Consider the following 26,505-nt stretch of genomic DNA (forward strand, 5'->3'; position numbering starts at 1 on the left):
CTCCTTCCCTCCCCTTCTTCATGTCTTTTCTTTTCGCTTTCTTTTCTTTCAATTGTATTTCAGGAATAAACTTGAATGATTCGTCACTTACATGTAACACCCAGTGCTCATCCCCACAAGTGTCCTCCTTAATGCCCATCCCCCACCCTCAGTTTGTTCTCTGTAGTTGAGTCTCTTACTGTCTGTCTCCCTCTCTGTTTTTATCTTATTTTTCCTTCCCTTCCCCTATGTCCATCTGTTTTGTTTCTTGAGTTTCATATATGCGTGAAATCGTATACATTTGTCTTTCTCTGACTGATTTTGCTTAGCAAATACATTCTAGCTCCATCCACATTGTCACAAATGGCAATGTCACAAATGGCAAGATTTCTTTCTTTTTGATTGGCAAGTAATATTCCAGTGTGTGTGTGTGTGTGTGTGAAAGAGAGAGAGAGAGAGAGAAAGAGAGGGACAGAGGATCTCAAGCAGGCTCTGCACTGACAGCAGAGATCCCGATGCAGGACTCCAGCCCATGAACCACAAGATCATGACCTGAGCCAAAGTTGGACGTTGAACCAACTAAGCCACCCAAGGGCCTTCTTCACCTCTGTGTCTCAGAATCCCTTTCTGAGTGAAAAAGGATAGCCCAGCTCAAATGCTTCTTTTCCGTGCATCTTATCCACTTAGCTGATCCAGAAATGCCTCCTTTGTGTCCCTGTGGGACTTTTCAACCTCTGGTGGGGCACCAGTTGTGCCTCCTAAGGTAACCGCGTCAGCGCTACCACTGCCCGGCTCTGCCGTGTCGTCGATATGTTCTCACCTCCAGTCTCCCTAGCAGCCCCGTAAGGAATGGATGAGAAAATGAGGCACGGGGACGCCAGGCGACTCGATGCCCGAAGCCACATGGCTGGTGGGTGGTGGCCAAAGGCTCATCCTTGGCGCTGCGGGCCCTTTCCCCAGTTGGGGTAGAAGCAGAAGGGAGAGAGCGGTTTTAGAAATCTCTCTCCCCGACACAACCAGAGTGAAGTTTTTTGTGTGAATCACAACATTTACTGGATAGTGAATAGCATTTGTATTTCCGCAGGCGCCCTCCTCTGGAAGATTGAACAGAAATCTAACCGAGCTTTTGCTTGCGGAAAAGTGACCATCAAGGGAAAGCGGCACTGGTACGAAGCGCTGCCCCAGGCGGTTTTTGTGGCCCTGAGCGATGACACGGCCTGGATCATCAGGACGAACGGAGACCTATACCTGCAGACAGGTAACTGGAGGCTGTGCTCCAGCGCCCGGCGGTTTGGGGGTAATTGCTTCCTACCGTCCTTCACTTTGTTAGGGACATGCTTAGAACGGTCGCAATGACTAAGGAGCTAAAATCGATGTAAATTAAAGCATTTCTGGAAAGACAGTATTTGCCATTGGAATAAATTAGCAGTTTCCCGCTATTGACTCACATTCAGCCCAGGACAGATTTAAGGCAAAGATTAATAGGATTAATTAGTGAGATACAGAAACAGATTTTTCTCCTTCTGGCCAACCGTTGCCTGTCACACGTGCTACAATATCGAATCTTAGCGGGAAGGAAAATGACATTACAGTCATGTTTTCCTTTAGGTTATGGCTGGATTTTTTTCAGCCAGGTCAAGGCCTGCTTCTGTATACTTGTTCACATGTGGGTCTGGAAGAAACACTGAGAGAGAATTTGATCAAAGTAGCAGTTCAACTTCGTTCTAATAAACTGCTCTGCGGGGAACCTTGAGCTGCTGCAGGAGACACAGGGAGACTTGCTTATTAAACACCAAGTGTAACAAGAGTGAGTGTTAGTGTCCTGTCAGCAAAACGGTCTGTGAGTTTCCAAAGGCAGTGTGATTTGCCGGCATCTGCAAAGGCTGTGGGGCACGGAGCTCTTCTTTGGTCGTCAGGAGGCCGTAGTGGATTTACGTAAAGACCGGTCTTCTGACCATTTAATATCGCTGATTTGGAGAGAATGTTTTAATCTGCTATGAGCCGTCAGCCAGGGATGACTCTCTGAGATTGAAAGCCTTTGCACCTGTGGCTCTCTGTCGCCTGTGGGAGGGCCAGCATCCCCGAGAAGCTGCTGCCTGAGCCCTGGTGGTCAGCCTTGCCAGCTTCTGGGCCACCTGCCAGTCCCGGTCTCTCCATTCTAGTTCCTGTGTCTCCCTTCAAGTGCAGAGAGCTCTGGAAAGGCAAAGGCATCTCCAGTTTCCAAGGGCATTTGAGTTTCGTTCCTGGTGGGGAACGGAGTGCTTGTGGCCTGGGGTTGGGGAGTGCCGGACCAGACCTACCGCGTCAGTCCCTGCGGCTGGCCTGAGGATCTGTGGTGGAGGAAGCCCCGCAGGTGACTCTCCTGGTCAAGGACGAGACGTGCCGCCAGGGACGTGGTACACGGGGTGCTTCTGCGATTAGGCGGGGCGCACCCTCAAGCAGCGAGAACTCATCGCAGGCCGACGCCACGGAGGATGGGCTTTTAGTTACCGGCTGCTCTGCCAGCTCCTGAGGAGAGGCTCCAGGCTCGTGAGACAGGCTACAAGGAGGTGGTGGCAAGAGCCCCGGCCGGGGAGTCAGGGACCCTCAGCTCTGGCCCTGCCGTGGCCTTGCCTTCCATCTAGGGTCCCCCCACCCCCACTCCCGCCAACTAGGTGAGAGCAGGGAGAGGGCCGCTGCCTTGTCAGAGCTGCTCCTCGGAGGGTCAGAGGAGGGGCGGAGGCCTCGGAGCCCCGCCGTCGCCAGCGGCTGCCACAGCAGCTCGCTCACCCGGATGCTCTGAGGGGCACGGCCGCAAAGCATGGGAGGGCCTCGGGAGCGCTGCTGCTCTGGGCCCGGGCCTCCTGGCTCAGCCTCTGGCCGCTCTCCTGCTCTGGGCCTTCTTGTTCTTTCCAGACTTCGTAAGATACTTGGGGACGCCGGATTCCGAGCTGTGTTATTCCTTCAGTTTTCTTTTTTTTTTTTAATGTTTATTTATTTTTGAGAGAGAGAGCGCCAGAGCATGAACAGGGGAGGGGCAGAGAGAGAGGGAGACACAGAATCTGAAGAAACAGGCTTCAGGCTCTAAGCTGTCAGCACAGAGCCCGACGCGGGGCTCTAACCCATGGGACTGTGAGATCATGACCTGAGCCGAAGTCGGACGCTCAACCGACTGAGCCACCCAGGCGCCGCCCCCCCCCCCTTCAGTTTTCAAAGCGCATCTGCAAACACTTCAGATAGACGCCATACTTAAGCACAATTTCGCCATTTTTTGTTGACTGACCCTTAGAAAGACAAAGTACTTATTACAAAAGAACAGGCAAAATACCGAAAAAAGGAAAAGAAGCCGAAGACAGAATACAAATGAGGTGTGAAATCCTGATTGTGTGTTGGGGGGCTTCCTGTCTGTCTCCCTGGCAGGTCTCAGTGTGGATCGCCCCTGTGCCAGAGCCGTGAAGGTCGACTGTCCATACCCACTGTCCCAGATCACAGCCCGAAACAGCGTGGTGTGGGCGCTGACAGAGCAGAGGGCCCTCCTGTATCGGGAGGGCGTGAGCAGCTTCTGTCCTGAAGGGGAGCAGTGGAAATGTGACATCGTCAGGTATCCTCAGGAAGAGCAGAGACCTCTCCATCGGCTCTCTTGTCCCACCCTCGGTTCTTTGCTCGACTCCCCTTGAGGCACCCATGTGAGCCCGTCCTGGCCAAGGCTGCTTCTCTGGAGCTCTCCGTGGGGATAGCATTCTCTGGAATTCTCAGGAGCCAGTGTCGGCAGCCTGACCTTGGAGACGCCCTGTGCCTGCCGCTGCCTGGCAGACTGGGCGTCGGGTCAGAGCTCAGTTTTTTGAAATGCTGCTGCCCTCTTGTGTAACCCCGAGCATCACGGCATCCCGAGTCTCTCATGACAGTCTCTGTTCGGCACCGCCCAGTGCTGTCGGGTGGTTTCTGTTTACAGTCTCAACGGTTTAGGGCCAAATGTTTTTATTATCATCCTAGTCCGTGGTAATCAGTCTCTGAATTTTAATTCGTTGGGTTACTTGTACCACTCAAAATTTTATTTGCAGACCATCAAATCGTGTTGCTGATTAGAAAAATGAGACTAGGATGCCCTTGGTTTGAACCTAGCAGCCCAGTAAACTTGAGCAGGTAGCTCCTGGGAGCCTCCCTCGGGCTGGGCTGGGCGCTCGAGGGGGTCTGCCCGGTGCCCTCCCCTCCCAGGGCTCCTGCTCCGGGGGAGCCACGTAACCGGCTGGTGCCAGTTAGCGTAGATGGTCCTAAACCGGGAGTGCGGCCCGGCTGAGCCTCGAAGCTGGCGAGGGCTTCACCAGAGGGGCACGAGGGAGAAGGGCACTGCCCGCAGCGAGATGGCGTGTGCCCAGCTGCTGCCGCCCAGCACAGCCTGGCACATGGGGGGCGCCTCCACTCGCTAGATTGTGCAGGAGGGAGCAGCGGAGGGTGTGGGGCTCCAGGCCTCACGTCCCTTAGGTGCCTGCATTCTTTTCTTGTAGGGTATTTTCTCGTCCCTGCCGGGCCGGGTCTTCAGTATGTCTTTCGGAAGCTGCCACACATTTAAACAACATACACTGCACAGTAATGTGATTCAAAACTGGACCTTCTGTCCTTGGAACTGGTGGGTGGGGTCCAGACCCAGCCAGGAGACACTTGATTGCCACATTCCTAGTCACGCTGGGCGCTTGGAGCGTGGGTGCTGACTCCCGTGTTCTCTCCCGTTCCCAGTGAAAGGCAGGCTTTGGAACCTGTCTGTATAACCCTTGGGGACCAGCAGACTCTGTGGGCCCTGGACATCCGAGGAAACCTGTGGTTCAGGACCGGCATCGTTTCCAAGAAGCCTCAGGGAGATGACGACCATTGGTGGCAAGTAGGTACTCAGCTCCAGGGCCACTGGCCAGAGTGTCTCCCCGGGTTGGGAGCTCTGCTCCCCGTTTCTAGCCCTTGTCTTCTCCGTAAAGAGACTGGGAAGGTTGGACCGAATTAAGAACACTCACTCTTTACTCTCTGAGGAGTTAAACTTCGCCGTATTTGAGCACATTAGAAACATCAAGGGCTTTTCGCCGTAGGAGATCACTTACAAAGCTCTCTTCGCTTAAATTTACAGGCTTTGTTTATTGTTTCTTTTTTTGTTTCGGTGTTGCTTAGTAATTTATCCTCACGTGCTAAACAAGCCCAGGGAAGACCTAGGTAATGATGATGTTTAGGAAGAGCTAGACGGTGAGTTTGGAAACCCAACCTGCAATTCGAATTCATCTCTCTCCGCTTGCTCTCAAGGTCTCTAAGCAGGCAGTGTTTCAACAAAGAAAGGAGAATGTTCCCACGTGTTCCAAGGAAAGGAAACACTCTGCGTCATAGTAGGGTATAAGCAAGCTAACTTTTCGTGACTCGGTCACAGCCAGAGTGGCCTAGAACGTGTCTTCAAAGAAGTTGTCCCTTCCCCTCTTTGGTACCGTTCAGTGTAACTGTAGCTGCCCTCCCCCCCCCCCCCCCGCCCCCCTGCCGCCTCGCCTCCTGCTCCCATCAGCAAGGTTGTTCTGACCCTCAGCAGTTGAAAAATAAGCAATGTCTCTTCAGTGTTTGTCTCCACTGGTTCAGGTTTAAAAAAATTTTTTTAATGTTTATTTAATTTTTTGAGAGAGAGAGCGTGAGCCAGAACATGAGCAGGGGAGGGGCAGAGAGAGAGGGAGACCCAGAATCTGAAGCAGAGGTTCCAGGCTCTGAGCTGTCAGCACAGACCTCGACGCGAGACTCGATCCCACAAAGTGCGAGATCACGACCCTAGCCGAAGTCAGACGCTTAACCGACTGAGCCACCCAGTCGGGTTCCAAAATAAAACCAGGTTCAGGTTTTATTGTTGCCTCAGACTTGCTGTGTTGAAGGCAGTTCTTTCATTAGTGGCGCTTAGGTCTTTTGAATGAGAATGTGAAAAATAAGTTGTGTTTGCTATTTAATGAATAAGTATATGTGTACGTGTGTCTCTAATTTGATATGCCAGATACTACCTGAGAAGTCATACAAGTGATTTTAAAATATCCTCTCCATGCTTCTAACTGTGTTGTATGGTTATACACATACACACACACACACACACACACACACACACTCTGTCTCTCATGTATGTATGTACCCAATTCCATTTTTAAATAACATAAAGTTAGATACCATTTACCATAATATTGAGAACCTTATCTTTAGAGAACTTTAATTTGACAGAATCCCCTACGAGGTATTTGGAAGCGTAGCTATTCTAATTACCGTAAGACTGATTTCTCTGTAGCTCTAGAGCCAGCTTTATGTTTGGCCGCTAAACCTTTCTTTTTTTTAATGTGCATCTTGCTTATCTGCAAGTGTGGGGTGCTAAGGCGGTCTGTCACAGACTCGCTGCGTGGCCTTGGCGTGTGCGCTCCCAAGGAAGAACAGAGCTCGCTGGGCCGGCACACAGCAGTGTGCGTCGTGAACCCCGGAGCTGGGTGCCCAGCGTTCTGTGGGCTGCGATGGAGACCACCCAGCCGGGCTGGCGGAGCGCTTGCCGACAGTAGGAAGTGGGGCCGCGGGGTCCTGATGTGGTCTGACGTTCACTTACACTTCAGTTAGGGCGGCGGCTCATCCTTCCATGGATTTGGAAAAAAGCGGATTTGTACACTTAAGTACCGAGTGTTGCGGTAATTCCCTTTTTGTTTGCTTTTGTTTATTATAAATTAAGTTCCCTATGATAAACGACGTCCCTTTCACTCGATCGTGTGTGACCTGGGAACGTGGCCTGCACAAGGCTGTCCTCGGAGTAGGGGAGCGACATTCTCTATAATCCAGCTCGACGGGGGCAGACGTATACATGACAGTCACAGGGAATCAGATTTTGACCGTCTTAGAAAGAACTTTCTCACAACCAGAGCTGCCGAACAGGGAGAGGCTCTCCCCAGAGGCGCCCTGGAGAGTGTCTTTCGGGAATGTTAGAGAAGCAGCTTGCACACGTGAACCAGGGTGTGCCCTTCGCGTCCAGGGCAGTCCCAGCTCGTGCTGTTGAACTGGTGTAATTACTGACAGTCCTAGTCTAGACCGTAACCCTACTTACAATACCTCGTTTAACCCGTGTTGTGATTCTGAGGACCGCACACTGTTGTCTGTTGGAAATACCTAACTTTGAAAGCAAAATCACCCATTCTCACTGATTAGAATAAAAGGCTTTGGGGGCCTGAGGGGGTCACAGGTAATCACAACAGTAATACATGCTGTTGTGACGGTCCATATCCTATGAAAACGTAGAAAACAGAAGGGGACGTTTTCTGCCATCCCTCTAAATCCGACCCTCAGAATTAGCTGCAGCTGGTGGTCTGGTAGCGTCCTGCCGGCCTTGCTTTGGTGCCGACACGGTGGGCACGTGCACACGTGTGTCAGGTGTTGCCGCACGAGGGCCGAGCCTCGCTGTCCGTGCACAGGGGTAGGGCGCTTGTGACCGCTGAGAGCAGGGTGTCTTTCCGTCCCCTCCAGGTGAGCATCACAGACTACGTGGTGTTCGACCAGTGCAGCTTATTCCAGACCATAATCCATGCCACGCACTCGGTGGCCACCGCAGCCCAGGTGCCCGTCGAAAAGGTGGCAGATAAACTGCGCATGGCCTTTTGGTCTCAGCAGCTTCAGTGCCAGCCAAGCCTTCTCGGGGTCAACAACAGTGGCGTATGGATCTCCTCAGGCAAGAACGAATTCCATGTCGCTAAAGGAAATCTCATCGGTGGGTGAATTACTTGTCTTTTTACGTTGACTTGATTGGCAGCTTCACTTTAAAGCCAGCATTGAAACAAAAGCTTTAAGATCTCAACTTCAGAAGATAATTTGGTGCCAGTGTGTGAAGTGTTTGTGACGGAGGCGTTCTTTATGCTTTGTATCAGTTTCCTTTTTTTTTTAATCTGTCGTTCCTGCAACTTGGGTACCAGCATTTGGCTGGTGTGTGATCAGTTTCTACTGGGAATCTGTGATGATACAGAAACGGCAGATGGAGCTCATTTTTATGTTCATAATTCCACATTCAAATGAAAAAGCGCACCCAAACTACAGTGCTCAGCAAGACAGAATAGTCCATTTACTAGAGGAAAAGTTCTTTCACTGTGGGGAATGAAGGCTCTGACGAGATCTGTGAGTGTCGTTAAGAATCCACGTGTACCCACGAGGACTTCGTTTCTATGAGTGAAGCCCAGCTTTGTGCATTTTTTCCAGCTCACCTCCCTCTGCACATCTCACCCGCCCACCCACCCAGCTGACCCTGGGCGGGACTGGGCTCTGCTTGTCAGCATAGAAAGGAAAACAAGGGACTGGCCTCACAGCACTGGTGTGGACCTCCTAATCTAAGGGCACTCTAGAATTAGCTGTAAGAGGTTTGAAAACCAGTTGTCCCGAACCAGAGCTTTGGTGTGTGTGTGTTTTCTTCTTTCTTTAACACACTTCGTATTCCTTCTAGGCACTTACTGGAATAATGTTGTTCCCCGAGGGACAGCTTCTGCAACAAAATGGGCCTTTGTGCTGGCTTCCACTGCTCCCACAAAGGAAGGTTGGTTGAGAAATGTAGTGCATGGGTTGGCTGTTGCAAGGTGAAAGCCATGGTCTGACCATGGCCTTGCTGCGATGGCGTGTGGCTGGGTAGGCCTCAGAGATGGTACAGTGGCTTCACGGACAAGTATCCGTTGTCGGCTGAGCCAAGGCCCCCGAAGCTGGATAGGCCTGACCAGGAGAGAGGGTCTAGTGTGGAGACATCGAGTGAGTCCACAGGCAAAACGCCATTTCAAAGGAGAGAAACAATTGGTGTCCCACCAGAGCCACAGCTGGAGACTCCCAGCGACATGTCAGGGTCCAGAGCACTGCAGCCAGCGGGCACCAGGCTTCTCTGGGTGTCTTCCCGTTTCCCCTTGGGAAGTCTTCCGTCACCTCCTGGTAACCTCTTTCAGTCTGGTTTTCAGCCTCCGGCTAGTTGTGCCGTGTTAGGGCAGGCCTCCCCTGCAGAGGCAGACCTCCTGCAACTCCACTCAGGGCGCCCCTCCCTCCCAGAGCGCAGGGTTTGGAGCTGGGAGAGGCAGTGCAGCTGCCCAGGGAGCTGAGAGCCGGGGCAGTCAGGTAGCCCCGCTGGGAAGTGGCAGAAGGCTCCTTCTAGGATCGCCCCGGGGGCGGGACGGGCAGATGCCGAGAAGCCTGTGGTCCAGACAAGACAGCTGGGTAGTCAAGCCGTTAGTCCCGCTAGGATTTGGCTAACTTGTCCGTACAGTAAAATGTTTTCTTGCCTGATCACTCTGACCACGGTTCTGAAATCTGTAAGCTCCAAAAAGCATGGGTTCTCTCCTGAGATTGGCACAAATTCATTTGGCAACAAAACCTGACCTGAACCCGACGTGAGGCTGCTTATTTCTGCCACCAATTAGGCCTGTGGCAGGAACAGTACTGCGTTTCATGGCTGCCTGGCTCCCTGAGGCTGTTACTTAAATTTGTGGCATGCCCAAAACCTTAGGTATTCAAAACCCAAAAATACTTGAATTCTTAAACCCATCTGGCCACAGGTTTTAGACAATATGTTCTCACGGAGGTTCTGACTTTCCCAGAGGTTGTCTGCATTTTAAACTGAACCTGTTAAGCCTGAAGGACTGTACCAATGGTGGGGAGGAAAAGAGGGTGAATTTTGAGGGGAGGCTGGAGAGGAGAGGAGGCCCTCCGGCTTCCCAAGCCTCCCTGCCCTCCCACCCCCTCCACCAAGACAAGACTAAGGGAGCTTTGGTTCCGTCCTTCTGAGGAATCGCTGACGTCCCTCCCTCCAGAGCGCCAGGCACAGCCAAATCAAAGACTCTCCAGCCCTTACAGAACGTCCGAGGTCGGAGCCACTGAGCCCACTTTGTAGCCTTCATCAGATCTCATAAGCCCTGCTTTCTTTCCTCCCTTTAGAACATCTCAGGCTTGTCTCTTAACTGGCTGGCCATGGGGTGCGCCTGTGACCTCTGACGTAAAGCACACAGAGCGAGCCTGCTGCGCAGCCGCGCTGGGAGCTGTCGGGTGTCACCTGCCCAGAGGCCGGGGTGCCTTGTGCGTTTCTCCAGTGACGAACGTGAACCTTTTCCGCAGGAAGTTCCCTGTGGCTGTGCCAGAGCAGCAAGGACCTGTGCAGCGTCAGCGCCCAGAACGCTCAGTCCCGCCCCTCCACGGTGCAGCTGCCTCCCGACGCCGAGATGAGGGCTTACGCCGCCTGCCAGGACGCCCTGTGGGCCCTGGACAGCCTCGGCCAGGTGTTCATCCGGACGCTGTCCAAGAGCTGCCCCACAGGCATGCACTGGACGAGGCTGGACCTTTCCCAGCTAGGTAGGCCCCCGTGGTCAACTTGTGGGAATTCTTTGGCTTTTAACGTTTACTTACTGGAGACAGAAAGCCGGGGAAGGGCAGACAGGTGGGGAAAGGAGAGAGAGAGAGTGCCAAGCAGGCTCCACGCTGTCAGTGCAGATCCTGACCCAGGGCTCGATGCCACAAACCTTGAGATCACGACCTGGGCCAGAATCAAGAGTCGGACGCTTAACCGACTGAGCCACACGGGCACCTCTCGGTTTGTGTGAATTCTTATAGGACGTTGTGTAGGTTGCTGGATTTTAGGACATCGATGAGCCCCTCGTGCAGATTAAATGGGCCTCGTCCTTTTCCGGGGGCCTCCTCACCCCTTCCGGCTTTGCTGCGCTTGCGGAGCCCAGAAGGAGCGCCTGCTCAGAGCAGGTGTTGCCACCAGAACTCGGCGCTCCCGCTCAGCATGGCGCGTGGCTTTGTGTCCTTCAGGTCCTGCGTCAGCACCCGTGTGCCTGTCTCTTCTGCAGCTAGAATAGTGTCCCACGAGCGGGTGTCCTTTCTTTCTCGGGCAGACTGAGGGGACGACGTGCGTCTCCTGACGGTGGCTCTTCTCTTGAGCCTCCCCTCGAGGGCTGCGGGGCGCACGATGCCGCTTATAAATAAGTCATTTGTATTCCAAGAGGCAAGACGATAGAGTGAGCCCACGACGTTAGGTTATTCTCCAGGCACCTTCTTGATCGACCAGCAGCTTACGTGTGGCTCGTCTGACAGTAGAGACTTGTCTGAAGGTGGAGGCTGCTCCCCTAGAAGGTCCACATGAGCCTTAGGGACACTCGCCCGCCATACGCTTTCCCATCTTGGTCAACGGACAACCAGAGTTTTCTGTTTGGTAGGTGGTAAACTTGAATTGTACCGGCATTTAATATTTGAGAATTCAACCACATGTACTCATTACAAAAAAAAGGAGAGGGGTGCCTGGCCGACTCAGTTGGTAGAGCATCGACTCTGTCTCCAAGTCGTAAGTTCAAGCCCCACGTTGGGCTTAGAGTTTGCTTAAAGTATATTTATATTATATATATATGTAATATATACATAATATATATAATACCTTACATTAAAAAATATATATTGAGATATGTTTGTGTATTATATATATAATATGTATTTGATATGTATTTGATGTTAAAATCTATATATTATATATAATAAAATATATAATATTAGTTTGTGTATACATATATGTATAATACATACGTAAAGAGAAGGAGAAAGAAAGAAGAAAAAAACAAGGGAGGCCCCATTGCCTGCCTGCCTCCCCAGCAGCCCCCCGCTGTGTCTCCGGCCGCCGGGGGCCTCTCACCCTCCCATGAAACAGGCTGGGCCTCCACTGGTCTCAGCCCGAGTGGCCCCTGCAAGGTGCCATATAGAGGGGTCATTATTCTTCTGTCCAACAAGACCCCCAGATACCATCCACGTCAACTAAAGAGGCAGGTTGGCTCTCAATTGAGGAAGCAAACTCTGTTCTAAAGCTAAGAATTTTCCAGGGTCATGTTCCCTTCAGCAGCATGTATACTAAAAATAGGAATGTTCCAGGGTCATTTTGATGACTTATGCTTTTGGCCTCCTACCCTGTCGTTTGAACCTAATCCCAGCACTGGGGCTGTCACCTTCCAGCTTTTGGGAGTTTGCCAGCCACCATTACCGACGGTGACTGACCAGACCAGGCTGTGGCTGCTTATGGCCCTGAGTGCTGGTGACGGGTGGCCCTCCTGCCTGCCCTCAGAAACCTTGCTGCTGTTCAGAGATCCCACTGGCCTGAGCCTTTCTCTAGCAGCCCCGGCCAGACCAGTCTGGGAGATGCTACCAGCTCCTTCTGGAGGAGGCCAGGGCACGATTTGTGTCCTGCCACCGCTGGATCCCGAAGACTGTGGGAGGCCTTGCTCTTCTGCACAGGCCAGGTGAGGGCAGAGCTGTCTCCCCACAGCATCCCCCCACCCCCACCCCGAGTCCCTCAGAGGATGCCGTCACGCCGGAGTGAATGCGGGGCGGATGGCATTGTGCCAGGCTGTACTGGCGGGACTGGCTCTGCCCGAGGCCGCCAGGCACCCACAGCTCCCGCCTCCCTTCCGGAACAGTCCAGTCCTTCTGGCACCAGCTGCACGATCGCAGGTCTCTGAGGTGCCCACGTGAGCTTCGCTGGGGCAGCGGCCATTCTTTCAGAGAGGAGAAGCTCAGCTTTGCAGGGATTGAGGCTCAGTTTAAGACAACTCGCCCTGAGCAGGCTCTGGGACCCTGGGCAAACTGATGGGTTCCCTTTGGACCTCAATTCCTCCCCTCCCTGATGGGAACAGCCGTCCCCACCGCAGACGGGTGATGCGGGGAAGCATCCTGCGTAAACGTGAGCTTCTCGGGCAGGTGTCCTGCACAGGGTCCTTGTCGAGCCAACGTTAGCTGCGTCACGCCGTAGGCTGGTGGGGGGGAGTCCAGCCATGTGCCTGGTGCCTGGTGCCTTTCTTGGTCTGAGCTCTAGATTTTGTTTCTTCATCTGGGTTGCCAGCAGACACTGAAATGATGGACAGAGAATCCTTTTATCATTTTTTGAACGTAGGAGAATGCAGTCCTGAATTGGTAGAATTGCGTGTTGGGGCAGGGGAGGTGGGCATGATGATGTGGGAGTGGTGCCGGCCTCCTGCTGTGCCAAGTTGAGGGGGTGGGGGGTAGGGGGCGGTGAAAGCCTGGCACAGACCACCAGGTGCTGTGTTACTGGGCTCTCTCCAGGTGTGGTCTGTGTAGCCTGTGGGACAAACAGGTGAGTCAAGCGGTTTATCATTTAAACAGGGGGATGCAGATTTCGAGCTCAAGTGTGTGCTCCCTGCCCTGAGCCTGACGTGCGAGTGTCCTTGGAAGGCTGTCATTGGGCAGCACGCATGGAATAGTAGGAAATAGAAAGTGTGGTGATCTGGGTACCAGTCCTGCCTTGAATGGCTCGCCTGGATTGTTCCTTTACAAGTTGGCCGTGGTGGGTGCTCACAGCAATGAAAGGAAGCACAGCCTCTGCAGGAGTATGACTGCGTGTGAGGACTTTGTCTGAGGATGAAACTCCTCTCTCCCAAATGTACCCTTTTTCCTGATTTCACTCCTCTGCTCCCATTAAATTCTTCCGGAAAAGGCAGACTCCTCTGTGGCTGTCTGCGGCCAGCACATCAGCAGTGTCTCTTCCGTCTACCTCAGAGGGTCTCCTAGCCCCTGATCCTTGCTTCTCTCCCAGCACTGCCAGGGTCAGAGGCCCCTCCTCAACGCCTGTTCTCCTGCAGGAACCGCCTCATGACGCCAGGCGTGCCCACCCACCCCCCCCTTGCTTGCCAGATCCGTCTTCCCAGACAGCTCCAGGGGTGGACCCTCAACATCAAACAGCTCCACACTGCCCCGGCGTCAGGGTGGCACCGGGGGCCATCGCAGCCTGGCCCAGCCTTCCTTGCACGGGCCTCGTGCAGTGGTCCCTCCAGCCACCGGTCGTTGTCCCTTGGTGCACGGGCCATGCTTGTCTTGCCACGGCCTAGAATGTCCTCCCTGCTCTTTCCTTCCTCTGCCTCTTCTTCGGGCCGAGACTGTCCCCCGCCCTGCCCCAAGCTTTCTTCAGTCAGTGCTCCCCTCAGGATGCTTTCCCACCGCGCGCCCTGAACACTCTGCGCCTGCTCTGTACGGCGGCCATTGTAGCCTGACCCTGTGGCGTTTGCACACAGAGGAGGACCGTGTGCTTGGCCACATCCACGCACAGCAGGAAATTAGGGCGTCAGGGAAAGTGGTTATTACTGGTAAGCCCCATTTCTAAGTAATTCTGGGATATGAGTTCGGATCCTGTCTTTGGCCTCGATACTGATCATCGCAAAACTGCCTAACAGCCAGGTACAAAGATGTCCTTCCTCGCCGTTAATGAGTTCATCCACCTCCAAGCTGCCACCAGTTTGTCAGGATGCGATTTATCTGTGTCCTTCTCTTCAGTTTTGGCCTCTTCTTTATAAGTATTCTGACATTACGAACATGGAAAGTGAAAGCCCGTCTTCCCAGGGCTGACAGTGTGATCCAGCCCTCCTCACACCGGCAGCACCAGCTTTTTGTAAAGTCTGGAACGTAACCAGCCGTGACACTGGAAGCAGAAATTTCAGTTTCAAGGATGACTTTAGCAAAGTATCAAGTCATGAATGTGATTTCTACCTTTAATTTCTTTCTAAAGACGTAACATCACTCTTCTGCCCCGATTCAAATTACCAGGTCAGTTGCTACTTTGAGATTGAATTAAGAGAATTCTTAGATGTCTGACTACTGAACCCGGTTTTAGAGACTGAAAATGGAATTTTGCAATTTATTACAACCCTAGTTTAGGGAAGAAAATTTGCATCATTTAGCAGGTATTTAAGATGTTCACAACATTTCATTTCTCAGTACACATAAATATGCATTATGTCGGGCACTGGAATGTCAGCAAAACTAATGCAACTTGTAATTTGATTCATCTGGGCATAGCATTTAATGAGGAAATATTTAGTGTCAGTTTTTGCCTTTAGGTTACAAATAGGATTATGGTAGGCAGTAGTTTATGCAGAAAAGCGTTTTATAAATAGTAAAACACCAAATAAATGCCACTTTTTGTTCTAAAATATATGTTTAAAAGTAATCCTAAAGGGAAAATGTCTCCTCTGTTGAAGAAAGTAATTAAAACTTATTTTAAATGCAAGAAAAAACAAAGCGGGGAAGGGCAAGAAAATGATAGCATGTCTGTGTTCATCAGGCTGCCAGCGTAATAACAGTCCCGAGGTATCAGCAACTTAGCACCGTGAACGTTGCTTTCCTGCTGCCACAAAGTTGGCTCTCAGTCTCTAGGACCGTGTCCTCTGCTGCAGTGAGGGCCTGTGGCCTCACCGTCATGGTCACTACAGCAGGGGACGGCTTCTGCCCACAGCCCTCTGTCCATGCTAACGATGAGGCCCTGCCCAACTGGAAGGGCCTGCACGGGAACCATGGGGTGTTTGGGAGGGCCGTAGTCCCCACCACCTGTCCCGACCTTCTCTGCAGAGCAGTCTCCTAAACCTTCTGTGTTCAGGCAGCCAGGGAACCCTCTGTGAGGTAGAAAACTGCAGAAAAGCCTTCTGTTAAACGTTTTCTTCTTTGACCTGTGTCTTCAGGATAAGCCATTGTATTTACTGACATGTATATTCTAGCAGCCTTTGCTTTTGTTCTGAAAGAATATTCCTAACGTGTGAACCGTGTGTTCTGTTGGCGGTGTTGATAGTCACTGCTCACTGAGCTGCTGGCCCGGTGCGGCTTTGTCACCGTGTAACCGTCATCACCATCAGCTACTGCCTAGACTTCCTATTAGGGTAGGTTGAAGACTCCAGCATAAACTTAATTTTCATTTAGCATTTTAAAATTAGCCTTCGTTTCTCAGCTATTTCTGTAATTTACTGCTGAAGGTACTTTATTTTGATCGGTACGAATCTTCCACTATGTAATGTTAGAGCCCTAGGGAGTCTATCTGAACTCCCTGGTAAGGCATTCCATAAAAGATTAAGGAAGGCAGAAATAAAGTTTATTTCAGTATAAGAAAAACCACCTGTAGGATATGCACAAAGAAATACTGAGAATTTTTCGTGTAGTGGTCAGTTAATACTTTTAAGCTGGTGTCATAGCTGAAGCCACCTGACAAGATGTCCACACGCAGGATCCGTGCCGTATGTTTTAGTGCAGAAACGTAGTCTGCCGTCTGATACCAGGGACAGTTATGAGCTGACCGACAGGAGCACTGCCACTGAACATAGTGCACCACCTTTTCCCCCTGCTTTAAAGTCAAGGTGGCCCATCAGATTTAAAAACTCAGCAAAAAACACTGTCAAGAAAATGAAAAGGCAAGCCACAGACTGGGAGAGAAGACTCCTAATGCGTATATCTGACAAAAGACTCGTATCCAGAATATACAAGGAAATCCTCTAACTCAGTCATCAAAAGACAAACCATTAAATTTGAAAAATGAGCAAAAGACTTGAACGGGTACTTCTCAAAAGAAGATATACCCCATAAGCACATTAAAAGAGTCTCAGCATCATTAGTTATCAGGGAAATGCAAATTAAAACCATGACAAACTACCTCTTCACACCCAGAATGGCCGACATGGAAAGGGTGCCAAGACCAAGTGCTGGTGCGGGTGTGGGCAGCCGGCCTGCACTGCTGGTGGGCGTGCAGAATGGCAAATGGAGGGGCGCCTGGGTGGTTCATTCGGTTAAGCATCCACCTTCGGCTCAGGTCATGATCTCTCAGTCTGTGAGTTCGGTCCCCACGTCGGGCTCTGTGCTGACAGCTCAGAGCCTGGAGCCTGCTCCGGATTCTGTGTCTCCCTCTCTCTCTGCCCGTCCCCCAATTGTATTCTGTCTGTCTCTCTCAAAAGTAAACATTAAAAAAAAAAAAAAAGAATGGCAAATGAAAGTCTACCCCACAACCTTGCACTTCCACTCCTAGGTACCATTCAAGAAAAACAACGCGTCCACAAAAAGTCTTCCATAGCAACTTTACTCCTAATAGCAAGAAGTGGGTGTGGCCCGAGTGTGCTCACTGGGTGGCCAGGTGGCCGGGTGGCTGGGTGACCGGGTAAACCTTGTTGTCGACAGGCAGCCAAGCAACATTCAGCAACCTGAGAAGCGACACTGCGTGTGAATCCTGCACACAGGTCACTGAGACAAAGAGGCCAGACCCCAGAAACCGCATACCTGTGGTGGTTTTTATGGACCTCTAGACCAGACTCGTAATCCGTGGGTGCCTCAGGGGAGGGGACTGACTCAAAGGGGCCCAAGGGAACTTTCTGGGGGATGAAAATGTGCTCTAACTCGACAAGACACGGTTACCTGGGTATGTTCATCCGTCAAAACCGGCGGATCAGAACACGTCAGATCTGTGGGTTCACCAGAGTCCCCGCGGTCGGGTAGCTGGTGTGGAGGAGCTGAGTTGGCCTGGGTTCAGACCTTTGCCTCCTGGCTTAGCCACAGTCTCACCCTGGGACCTTGGGCAAATGTCTCTGTGTCTGAGTCCTGACGGCCTCCTGAGACAGAGCCGATAATCACTGCGTGCCACTGCTCCATTGCAGGCTTTGGATTGAGGCATCCCACACTTAGCCACACCTTGTCCCACGGCTGTAACCAGGCTGTGCTTTTGGCCACATAGACCATCAATCAAGTGTAATTTCTCTTGAGAGCCTCCTCCCATTTCCCTTCCTCTTAAAATTGGTTTAATCAATAAAGAGAAATGTAGAAAGAAAAATGAAGATTCTACGGGGCTTAGTTCATTATTAATTCTCATTCGGGTCCAGATTTCCTGATAAAGAGGGGCGCCCTCTCCCCAGATGCAGAATTTGCCGGTGCTGTGCACGGATGTGATGAAGCTAGTGACAGGGCCCACGCAGGGACTAACCCTGCGCTTATCGGCCCCGGGGCCCGGTGCCGGCGGCATGCTGACTGCCCCGCCCGGTGCCAGAGAGCCTGCCGAGTGGCGCCTGGCCGGTGGCAGGGCGGCCAGAGGCCTCGGAAATGCCCCTGAGCTGTGGCGTTCTTAGACCACAGGGTCAGCCGCAAGAGCAGCCTCACCTCTTTCTTTGAAGGATAAATCAAAGTCCATAGATTTAAGTGAAGGATTCGTCATTTTACAAAAGCAATTAGCGTGTGGCCTTTTCCTTCATTTGCCTGCAGGACCTATAAAACTGACAAGCCTGGCGTGTGGAAATCAGCACATCTGGGCCTGTGATTCCAGGGGCGGAGTTTACTTCCGAGTAGGAACCCAGCCTCTCAATCCCAGTCTGATGCTTCCGGCCTGGATAATGATTGAGCCGCCTGTCCAGGTAAGCCAACCCTAACTGACACCAGGCTGCCCCTCCTAAAGGCGGGAGCTGCCGGATCGCTGTGCCGGGGAGGGGACCACCCCCGCCTGCGTGCGCGCCCCAGCAAGCGGGGGCAGAGGCACATGTCCGGGGAGCAAGGCGCGCCCCCAGCCGCGCTCACCCGTCTCTCCCAGGCGCGGAATTTAGAGCCGAATGCATCGTTAAGAGATGATCTGAGCCAACACTTAAGGTTTTTTTCTTCTCAGAATAAAAATATTTTGACTCTTTACAAAACGAACGTTGTGTTTTAACAAAATAAAATCAAGGGTGTCTGGCTGGCTCAGTCCAGTGAGTATGCGACCCTTGATCTCGAGATCGTGAGTTCAAGCCCCAAGTTGGATGTAGAGATTACTAATAAATAAATAAATAAGAATAAAATCAAGCAGTACCCAGAAGTACGGCAAAGAAAATAAAAGCCACTTCAGATCTTGTCAGCACCTTGTGAGTACCCCTCCTGGCTTGTTGAGTTCTGTGTCCCGTCCCCACCCCCACGGCATTTCAGCTTACCGTATGTTCCCAGTGTTTTTCTTTTCTACTTGACTCTTCCACCACTGATAACAGAAGCAGGGGTCTGATTTTAGTGCACTATTTAATTACCTTTAAAGATCTAACGGGCCTGGTTTAAACCTATACTAGGTTTAAAATGTATACTTAGGGGTCTGTGATTTCGTGACTTATCTGCTCCAACTCCTGCTAGGCCCTATTTTGTGAATTTGTTGGAAAAAACATGATGTTGCCATTTGCAGAGGCAGCAACGGGACAGTGGTTAGTCCTTAAACAGAAGAATGCTTAAATGGGGACAGGCAGGAAATCAGGTGTTTGGGTAAAGGCCCGCGCTCATGACTATCTATGTTTTGTGCATCATCAGCCCCCAGGGACAGAGTGATAGAAGTCGAGGGGCAAGTTGCAGGGCCATCTCTGAGGACCTCCAGTCCTCCCAGCAGACATGGGGCATGTGCTGGGAGGCCCTATGGTTGGACCAGAGGTCGTGTTGGAGTTCGAGGTCCTGGCCACAGAGGCCCCGTGTCCCCACTGGTAGATGTTCCTCCCTCGTGGAGTTAAGGGGAGGGTGCGTAGAATAATGTCCGATGGCACCTTGTGAATCAGAAAGCGCTGTGCAGACGTGAGGTGACATATGATGAACGAGGATGCGGGCTCACTTCTCTGCACGCAGTGGCGCAGCGGGAGCAGGTCACCCGGCAGAGGGGAGTTTGTCATCACTGGCCTTGCTGAGCGCTGCCTGTGCACAGTGATGAGCAGAGACAAGCCAGCGTGCGGCTCGCTTCGTTGGCGTTCTGAAGTTCTCTTTACGCGAGGCACCCTCTTGTTGCCTGAGCCCTTTGGTACGTCGCTGGTAGCACATTCCTTTTTTTTTTTCTAAGAGCTTTATATTATTTCTTTTAAGAGTTACAGTTCACCCTTTCATAGTGTAAAATTCGGGGGTTTTAGTATATTCAGGAAGTTGAGCAACACTTGCTACTACCCTGTTCCAGAACTTTCTCATCACCCCAAAAAGAAATCACATACCCATGAGTAGTAATGGTAGGGTGGGTAGGTAGCCCATATCCTCTTCTGGAACCCCCACCCCCTCAGCCACTAATCTCCCTTCTATTTTTATGCCTTGGCCTATTCTGGATCTGTCTGTTCATATAATGGAATCGTACAATAAGTGACCTTCTCTGCCATCTTTCACTTAGCGTCGTGCTTTCAAGTACTGTAGCACATTGTAGCATGTATCAGTGCTTCGTTCCCTTTTGTGACTAATATTTCGTCATGTGGATAGATGTGTAGTTTATCTGTTCGTCGGTTGGTGGACGCTCAGGGTGTTCCCACGTGTGGGCTGCCGTGAATAATACTTCATGTACGAGTGTTTGTGTGGACTTACGTTTTCCATTCGATAGAACGTGTAGATACCTTTAAAGGGAATTGCAGGGTCAGATGGTGAATGTACGTTTAAATGTTTAAGGAACTCGGGCACCTGGCTGGCTCAGTCGGTAGAGCATGTGTCTCTGGATCTCGGGATTGTGGGTTCGAGCCCCACATTGGGCGTAGAGATTACTTAAAAATAAAATTGAATTAACGGACGAGCTGATTTCCACAGTGACTGCGTCATTTTGCCTTCCACCAGTAATGTATTAGAGTTCTCGTTTCTCCACATCCTTGCCAAAAAGTTTTTCTTGCCCAATGTTTTTATTCTAGCTATCCTAGTAGGCGTAAAAATGGCATCTCGTGGTTTTGACTTGCATTTCCCTAAATGACTAATGATGTTGAAGATCTTTTCATGCACTTACTGGTCCTTTGTATATCTTCTTTGGAGAACTGTGTATTCACATTCTTTGCTCATTTTTCAACTGAGCTATTTATCTTTAAATTCTTGAGTTATAAGAGTTCTGTAGGTATTCTGGGTTCTAGACCCTTATCAGATACATGATTTACATATGCTTTCAGTGAGTTATGTGCTAACTGTTGTCTGATCCAAGGTCTTGAAGATTTGCATCTGTATTTTCTTTTAGACATCTTACAGTTCTAGCCCTTACATTTAGATGTTTGATTTATTTTCAGTTAATTTTCATATAGGGTACAAGGTGGGTGTCCAAATTCATTCCTATACACATGAATATCCAATTATACCAGCACCATTTGTTCTTTTTGATTCAATTATCATGAAGGGCTGTCAAAATCAATTCATCATAAATGGAAGGACTTTTTTACTTTAGTTCTATTTCAGTGATCTGTATGTCCGTCATCAGGCCAGTACCACATTGTCCTGATTACTTAGCTTTGTTGTAAATTTTGAAATCAGGAAGTGATTTTTCTTTTTCAAGATTGTTTTGGGGATACCTGGGTGGCTCAGCAGTTAAGCATCCAACTCTTGATTTCAGCTCAGGTCATGATTTCACAGTTCGTGGGTTTGAGCCCCGCCTTGGGCTCTACACTGGCAGTGTGGAGCCTGCTTGGGTCTCTCTCTCTCCTTCTCTCTCTGCCCTCTCCCACTTTCTCTGTCTGTTTATCTCTCTCAAAATAAATAAATAATATAAACTTTTTAAAAAATATTGTTTTTTTCTACTCTGGTCCTTTGCACATCCATATGAATTTTAGGATCAGTTTGTCAATTTCTGCAAAAAAAAATGCTAACATTTTATAGGAATTGTGTTGAATCTGTAGATCACTTGGGGAAGCATTGCCATCTTCATAGTATTAAATCTTCCAATCCATGAACATGGGCTGTCTTTTTGTTTATTTAGATCTTCTTTAATTTCTTTCAGCAGTTTTGTGGTTTTCAGAGTATGTGTTTTTAACTACTTTTGTTAAATGTATTTCTAACTCATTTATTCTTTTTGAGACTACTATAAATGGAATTTTTTTAATGCTTATTTATTTTTGAGAGAGAAAGAGTGTGTGTGTGTGCAGGAGCGCATAAGCTGGGGAGGGGCAGAGAGAGAGAGACACACAGAATCCGAAGCAGGCTCCAGGCTCTGAGCTGTCAGCACAGATCCTGATGTGGGGCTCAAACTCACAAATCACAAGATCATGACCTGAGCCGAAGTCAGATGCTTAACTGACTAAGCCACCCAGGCACCCCGGAATTGTTTTCTTAAGTCCATTTTCAGTTTGTTCATTGCTAGTATAAGTTTCTGTATATTGATCTTGTATCTGGAAACCTTGCTAAACTTATTTTAGTTCTAATAACTTTTTTGTGGATTCCTTAGGATTTCTTATGTACAAAATCATGTCATCTACAAAGAGAGATAATTTTACTTCTTTTCCTATCTGGATGCCTTTTCTTTCCTTCTTTCTTTCTTTCTTTCCTTCTTTCTTTCTTTCTTTCTTAAATGCTTATTTATTTTTGAGAGAGAGACAGAGCACAAGCAGGGCAGGGGCAGAGAGAGAGAGGGAGACACAGAATCCAAAGCAGGCTCCAGGCTGTGAGTTGTCAGCACAGAGCCTGACGTGGGGCTTGAATCCACAAACTGTGAGATCATGACGTGAGCCAAAGTTGGACGTTTAACCAACTGAGCTACCCAGGCGCCCCATATTTCTTTTCTTGCTTAATTACCCTGACTAGAACCTTCTGTACGATGTTGAGTAAAAGTGGCAGGAGTAGACACACTCGTTGTGTTCCTGATCATAGGGGGAAAGCATCTGGTCTTTCACTGTTAACTAATGATATTAACTGTGCATTTTTTACAGATGCCCTTTTCAGACTGAATAAGTTCCCTTTATTCCTAGTTTGTTGAATGTTTTTTTTTTTTTTCCACGAAAGAATGTTGGTTATTGTCAAGTGCCTTTTCTGTATCTATTGAGATGATCATGTGTGTTTGCTCCTTTATTAATATGATGTTATATTGACTGACTTTTGTATGTTGAACCTTTTGTTTCTGGGATAAATCCCAGTTGGTCATGATATGTAATCTCTTGTATATGTTGCTGTATTTGGTCTGCTAGTATTTTGTCAGGGATTTTTGTGTCCTTATTCATGAGAGAGATTGGTCTTTGGTTTTCTTTTCTTGTCATGTGTTTGTCTGGTTTCGGTATCAGGGTAATGCTGGCCTCTTAGGATGAGTCGAGAAGTGTTTCTTCCTCTTCTATATTTTGGAAGAGTTCCTGAAGGGTTAGTGCTGATTATTCTTAAAGCATTCTTACAGCTCCTCATTGTAAGCTTGGGCTTTTCTTTGTGAGATGTGTTTTGATTACTAATTCAGTCTCTTTACTTGTTTTAAGTCTATTCAGGGTTTTCTGTTTCTTCTCGATTCAGTTTGAGTAGTTTCTGCCTTTCTAGAAATTTGTTCATTTCATCTACATTACCTATTTTATTGGTGCCCAGTTGTTGATAGCATTCCCGTATCATCATTTCTATTTCTCTAAGGTTGGTAGTTCTGTCTCCTCTTTCACTTCCGATTTTAGTAGTTTGAGTCTTCCCTCTTTTTTTGTTAGTATAGCTCAAAGTTTGTCAACTTTGTTGGTCTTTTCAAAAAACATCTTTTGGGGGCGCCTGGGTGGCTCAGCTGTTAAGTGTCTGACTTCCTTCAGCTCAGGTCATGATCTCACGGTTCATGAGTTTCAGTCCTACTTCAGGTGTGCCCCGCTTCTCTCCCTCCCTTTCTGCCCCTCACTCGATTGCACCCTCTTTCCCTCTTTCTCAAAAAAAAAAAAAAATCTTTCAGTTTTGTTGATTTTTCTCTATTGTTTTTCTGTTCTTTACTTCATCTGTTTTCACTCTAATCTTTGTTCTTCTACAGCTTGTTGTGCACAGTGTTTTGCTTGCTAGTAATATTCTTTTGAGATTTCCAAGCGTTATTTGTCACATTTATTGTGTGCCTGGAGAAGGCATAGGTTTGCAGAGTCCCAGCACGGGGCCACGCCAGGGTCAGCAAAGGGCTGCTGAGGGGCAGAGCGAGGTCTGTGGGACGTGTGGTGGTGGAGGACGGTGTCGAGCCGGTCGGAGCACACTTGTGCCTTGCCTCAGACTCTTCCCATCAAGCCATAGGCCGGGATGTTAGAGAGCAGGGCCAGGCAGTGAGCTGCTGACAGTGGTAGGCTCCAGCCAGCCTTGCCCCCAGCTGGGCACCTGTCTGCAGCCATGGGCCACTCGGGTACCTGGCTGAGTTACATCAAAGACTGTGGGAACCTGCAAATTGTCCTTTCTTTCTCCGTCTAGATTCTAGAATAGCCTCTGGGAAGCAGAGCTCAAATTGGGGAGAGAAAGCTGTATTTGGAGTGCTCTATTGATGAAAGTGATCAACAGCTTTACCCAGGAAAATGGCCAAATGGAGGAAATTCACATGAAAGGGCCTCAAAGCTGTGCTCTGAATAAAGTAGTGATTGCTAAATGGGCTGCGAAACACTAACTATTCCAAGTCGTTCCGCTGAACGGAGCCACATTTTCTGACTCAGTTAGCTTTAAGTGCTGGAGAAGAGATTCGCTTTCTGTGGAATTGGAAGATACAAAATGCTTTTCAGATTGGTTCCTGTGGGAAAAAAAATCAGACTTTACATCTGCGCAGGCTTTTATTCAACACCCTTTCCAGCCCTGACTTGCCGGAGTCCTGTCTTTAGTGCAGGACGTACAAGTCAGGAGCGGTCCCCGCCCCTTGGCAGAGGACGCATGTACTCGGGACAGTTGAGTGACTGTGTGGCCCCCAACCCTAGCGAGTGACCAAGTCTCCACGGGGACCCAGGCCCGCCGTGCTGTTACAGCCTGCAGGGACTGCTTCCCCCGGGCAGCTGGGACCGACCGACCGCTCAGCTACAGAGATCGAGGTGACCACGAGCCCTGTTGCTGGGTGCTCACCTCGGGCCACCCGTCCTCACAACATCCCCGTGATCATTTGTGTGCCCGTGTGGGAAACCCCAGCTCAGGGAGGACCAGAAAGTTGCCGGAGGCCTCACGGCTCACCTGTGGCAGAGCTGGAATCCAGGTGTGTGTCACCCCAACTCGGTGTGGGGACCGAGCCTGGGCCCAGAACCGCGATCGCGGTGGTGCGCCTGAGGCTCTGTGACCTCACAGGCAGTGTTTCCAGACGAAGGCCCCCGCGTCCTGCAGCTGTAGAGGTCCCGAGGAGATGAGTGTGGCAGTAGGGAGGTGAGGCTTCACTAACAGGGTTTGGAAAGTCAGGACAATGGGGCACCTGGGGGGCTCAGTTGGTTTAGCCTCTGACTTGGGCTCAGGTCACGATCTCACGGTTCGTGGGTTCGAGCCCCGCGTCAGGCTCTGTGCTGACAGCTCGGAGCCTGGAGCCTGCTTCGGATTCCGTGTCTCCCTCCCTCTTGGCCCCTCCCCCACTCATGCACTCACTCTCTCTCTCAAAAATAAACAATAAAAATTAAAAAAAAAAAAAAGGACAATTTGGTTGAATCCCAGTATTGGAGTATAAATGGAGTTTACGTGTTTTGATCATAGTCAGCCTCTTCCCACTGTATTTTTTTTTCTTCAGTTCGTTCCTCCACTTGACCTTCTTGGTCTGCATGTAGGATGTGTTTGCAGTGGAAACGGTGGGGGGGGAACAGGTAGTAGCTGCTAAAGGACACGACGAAGTGAAGCAACGGAAATCCTCTGAGATCAGCAGCACTTAGGCCGTTTGCTTCCCGCTTTCGTCTCTGGTAAAAGCCTCCCTGCTGTAGTAGTTTTGGGGTGAAGTTTAACAAAGTACTCAAAACAAATGACTCAGTGTTCAGACTTACTAACATATGGAAGGATTTGGAGAAAATATTTATAGTTGTTTTTAGGATCTTTTTTTTTTTAGCATTTTTGCTTTAGTTGGAGAATGTTCTGTCCAAGGTAGAGGGAGCACTAAAGCAAGCTCAGTGGGTGATGTGACATTTCGCGGTACTGTGGGCACCGACGGCCCTGGTAAAGGAAGGGGAGCATCCTGCTGTCCCCACCCTAGTTTGGCCCCACCTCTTCTTTCAGGCCAGTCTTCTTTACTGCATCACTCGCTCCCCTCCACCCCCAGGTCGCCTCTGCCTCCTGAGCAGACTCCGCCCTTCCCTGACCATGGGGTCCCCAGCCTCACGTGGAGGCTTAGGCCCGCCCAGCCCACCCTTCCTGTGTGGACCTCTCATCGGTTTGCAGGGGTCATTTACTCCGCCAGGAAAAGAGAGAGACTTGGGAAACCAAGACTGATAGGTCTGGCCAATGGCCAAAGTAACTTTTAAAACTTTTATTTTAAATTCAGCTGCTTCGGGTATTTTTGTCTGTATGAACAACAAAAACATAAAATAAGTATACAAGCATGATACCAGATAATACTCCTAAGAATTCTCTGCCCACAAGCTGCCAGTGGGGATGTGTAACTGCCTGTAACCTTAAGCGTCGAGAACTTACGCATCGACAAGTTCACACCTGACAATAGGAAGACTTTCATTAGAGAAGGGTTAGCATTAGGCGCGCCTGGGTGGCTCAGTCGGTTGAGCGTCTGGCTCTTGATTTCGCCTCATGCCGTGATCTCATGGTTTATGGGTTTAAGCCCCACATCGGGCTCTGTGCTGACGGTGCAGATCCCGCCTTGGGTCCTCTGTCCCACTTGCTCTATGCCCCTCCCCAGCTCGTGCACGCACACGCATGTGCTCTCTCTCTCAAAATAAATAAACAGACTTAAAAAAAAGAAGAAATGTCAGTTCAGGACAGCAGAGCGGAGAGCAGTTAGAGGAGTTTTCGTTGTCCTGACCCCTGACTGAAGGCACGGCTAAGTAGCCCCGATGACACTCTCACCCCTTTCACCATCTGGTGACACCCACCGACCTGGCACAGGTCACTCAGCCGGGGACGGATGGTGGGAGAAGGGGGGCATCCACACCCCAAAGCCAAGCTCTGTGG

The 26,505-nt window shown here is 50.0% G+C and overlaps 1 protein-coding gene and 1 non-coding gene across 6 annotated transcripts in view; both read left to right on the forward strand.

Moving 5' to 3' along the window:
* TECPR2 (tectonin beta-propeller repeat containing 2) overlaps positions 1-26,505 on the forward strand; it is a 104,758-nt gene that overhangs the window by 52,503 nt on the left and 25,750 nt on the right. For 3 of the 5 annotated variants that reach the window (XM_019462306.2, XM_053889834.1, XM_053889833.1), the window contains 7 exons: positions 1,064-1,237; positions 3,379-3,559; positions 4,693-4,834; positions 7,456-7,696; positions 8,420-8,509; positions 10,063-10,296; positions 18,001-18,149. In XM_019462306.2, coding sequence (XP_019317851.2) covers positions 1,064-1,237; positions 3,379-3,559; positions 4,693-4,834; positions 7,456-7,696; positions 8,420-8,509; positions 10,063-10,296; positions 18,001-18,149 — 1,211 coding nt within the window. Of the gene's footprint in view, positions 1-1,063; positions 1,238-3,378; positions 3,560-4,692; positions 4,835-7,455; positions 7,697-8,419; positions 8,510-10,062; positions 10,297-10,994; positions 11,277-18,000; positions 18,150-18,322; positions 18,757-26,505 lie in introns of those variants that run through there. The other 2 variants (XM_053889835.1, XM_053889836.1) reach the window with 2 other exon arrangements.
* On the forward strand, positions 20,165-20,237 carry TRNAQ-CUG (transfer RNA glutamine (anticodon CUG)). Its single transcript has one exon. It is a non-coding gene; the product is annotated as a tRNA-Gln (tRNA).

Source organism: Panthera pardus, unplaced genomic scaffold, assembly GCF_024362965.1.
Source record: "Panthera pardus isolate Hobbes unplaced genomic scaffold, ASM2436296v1 HiC_scaffold_24, whole genome shotgun sequence".
NCBI lineage: Eukaryota > Metazoa > Chordata > Mammalia > Carnivora > Felidae > Panthera > Panthera pardus.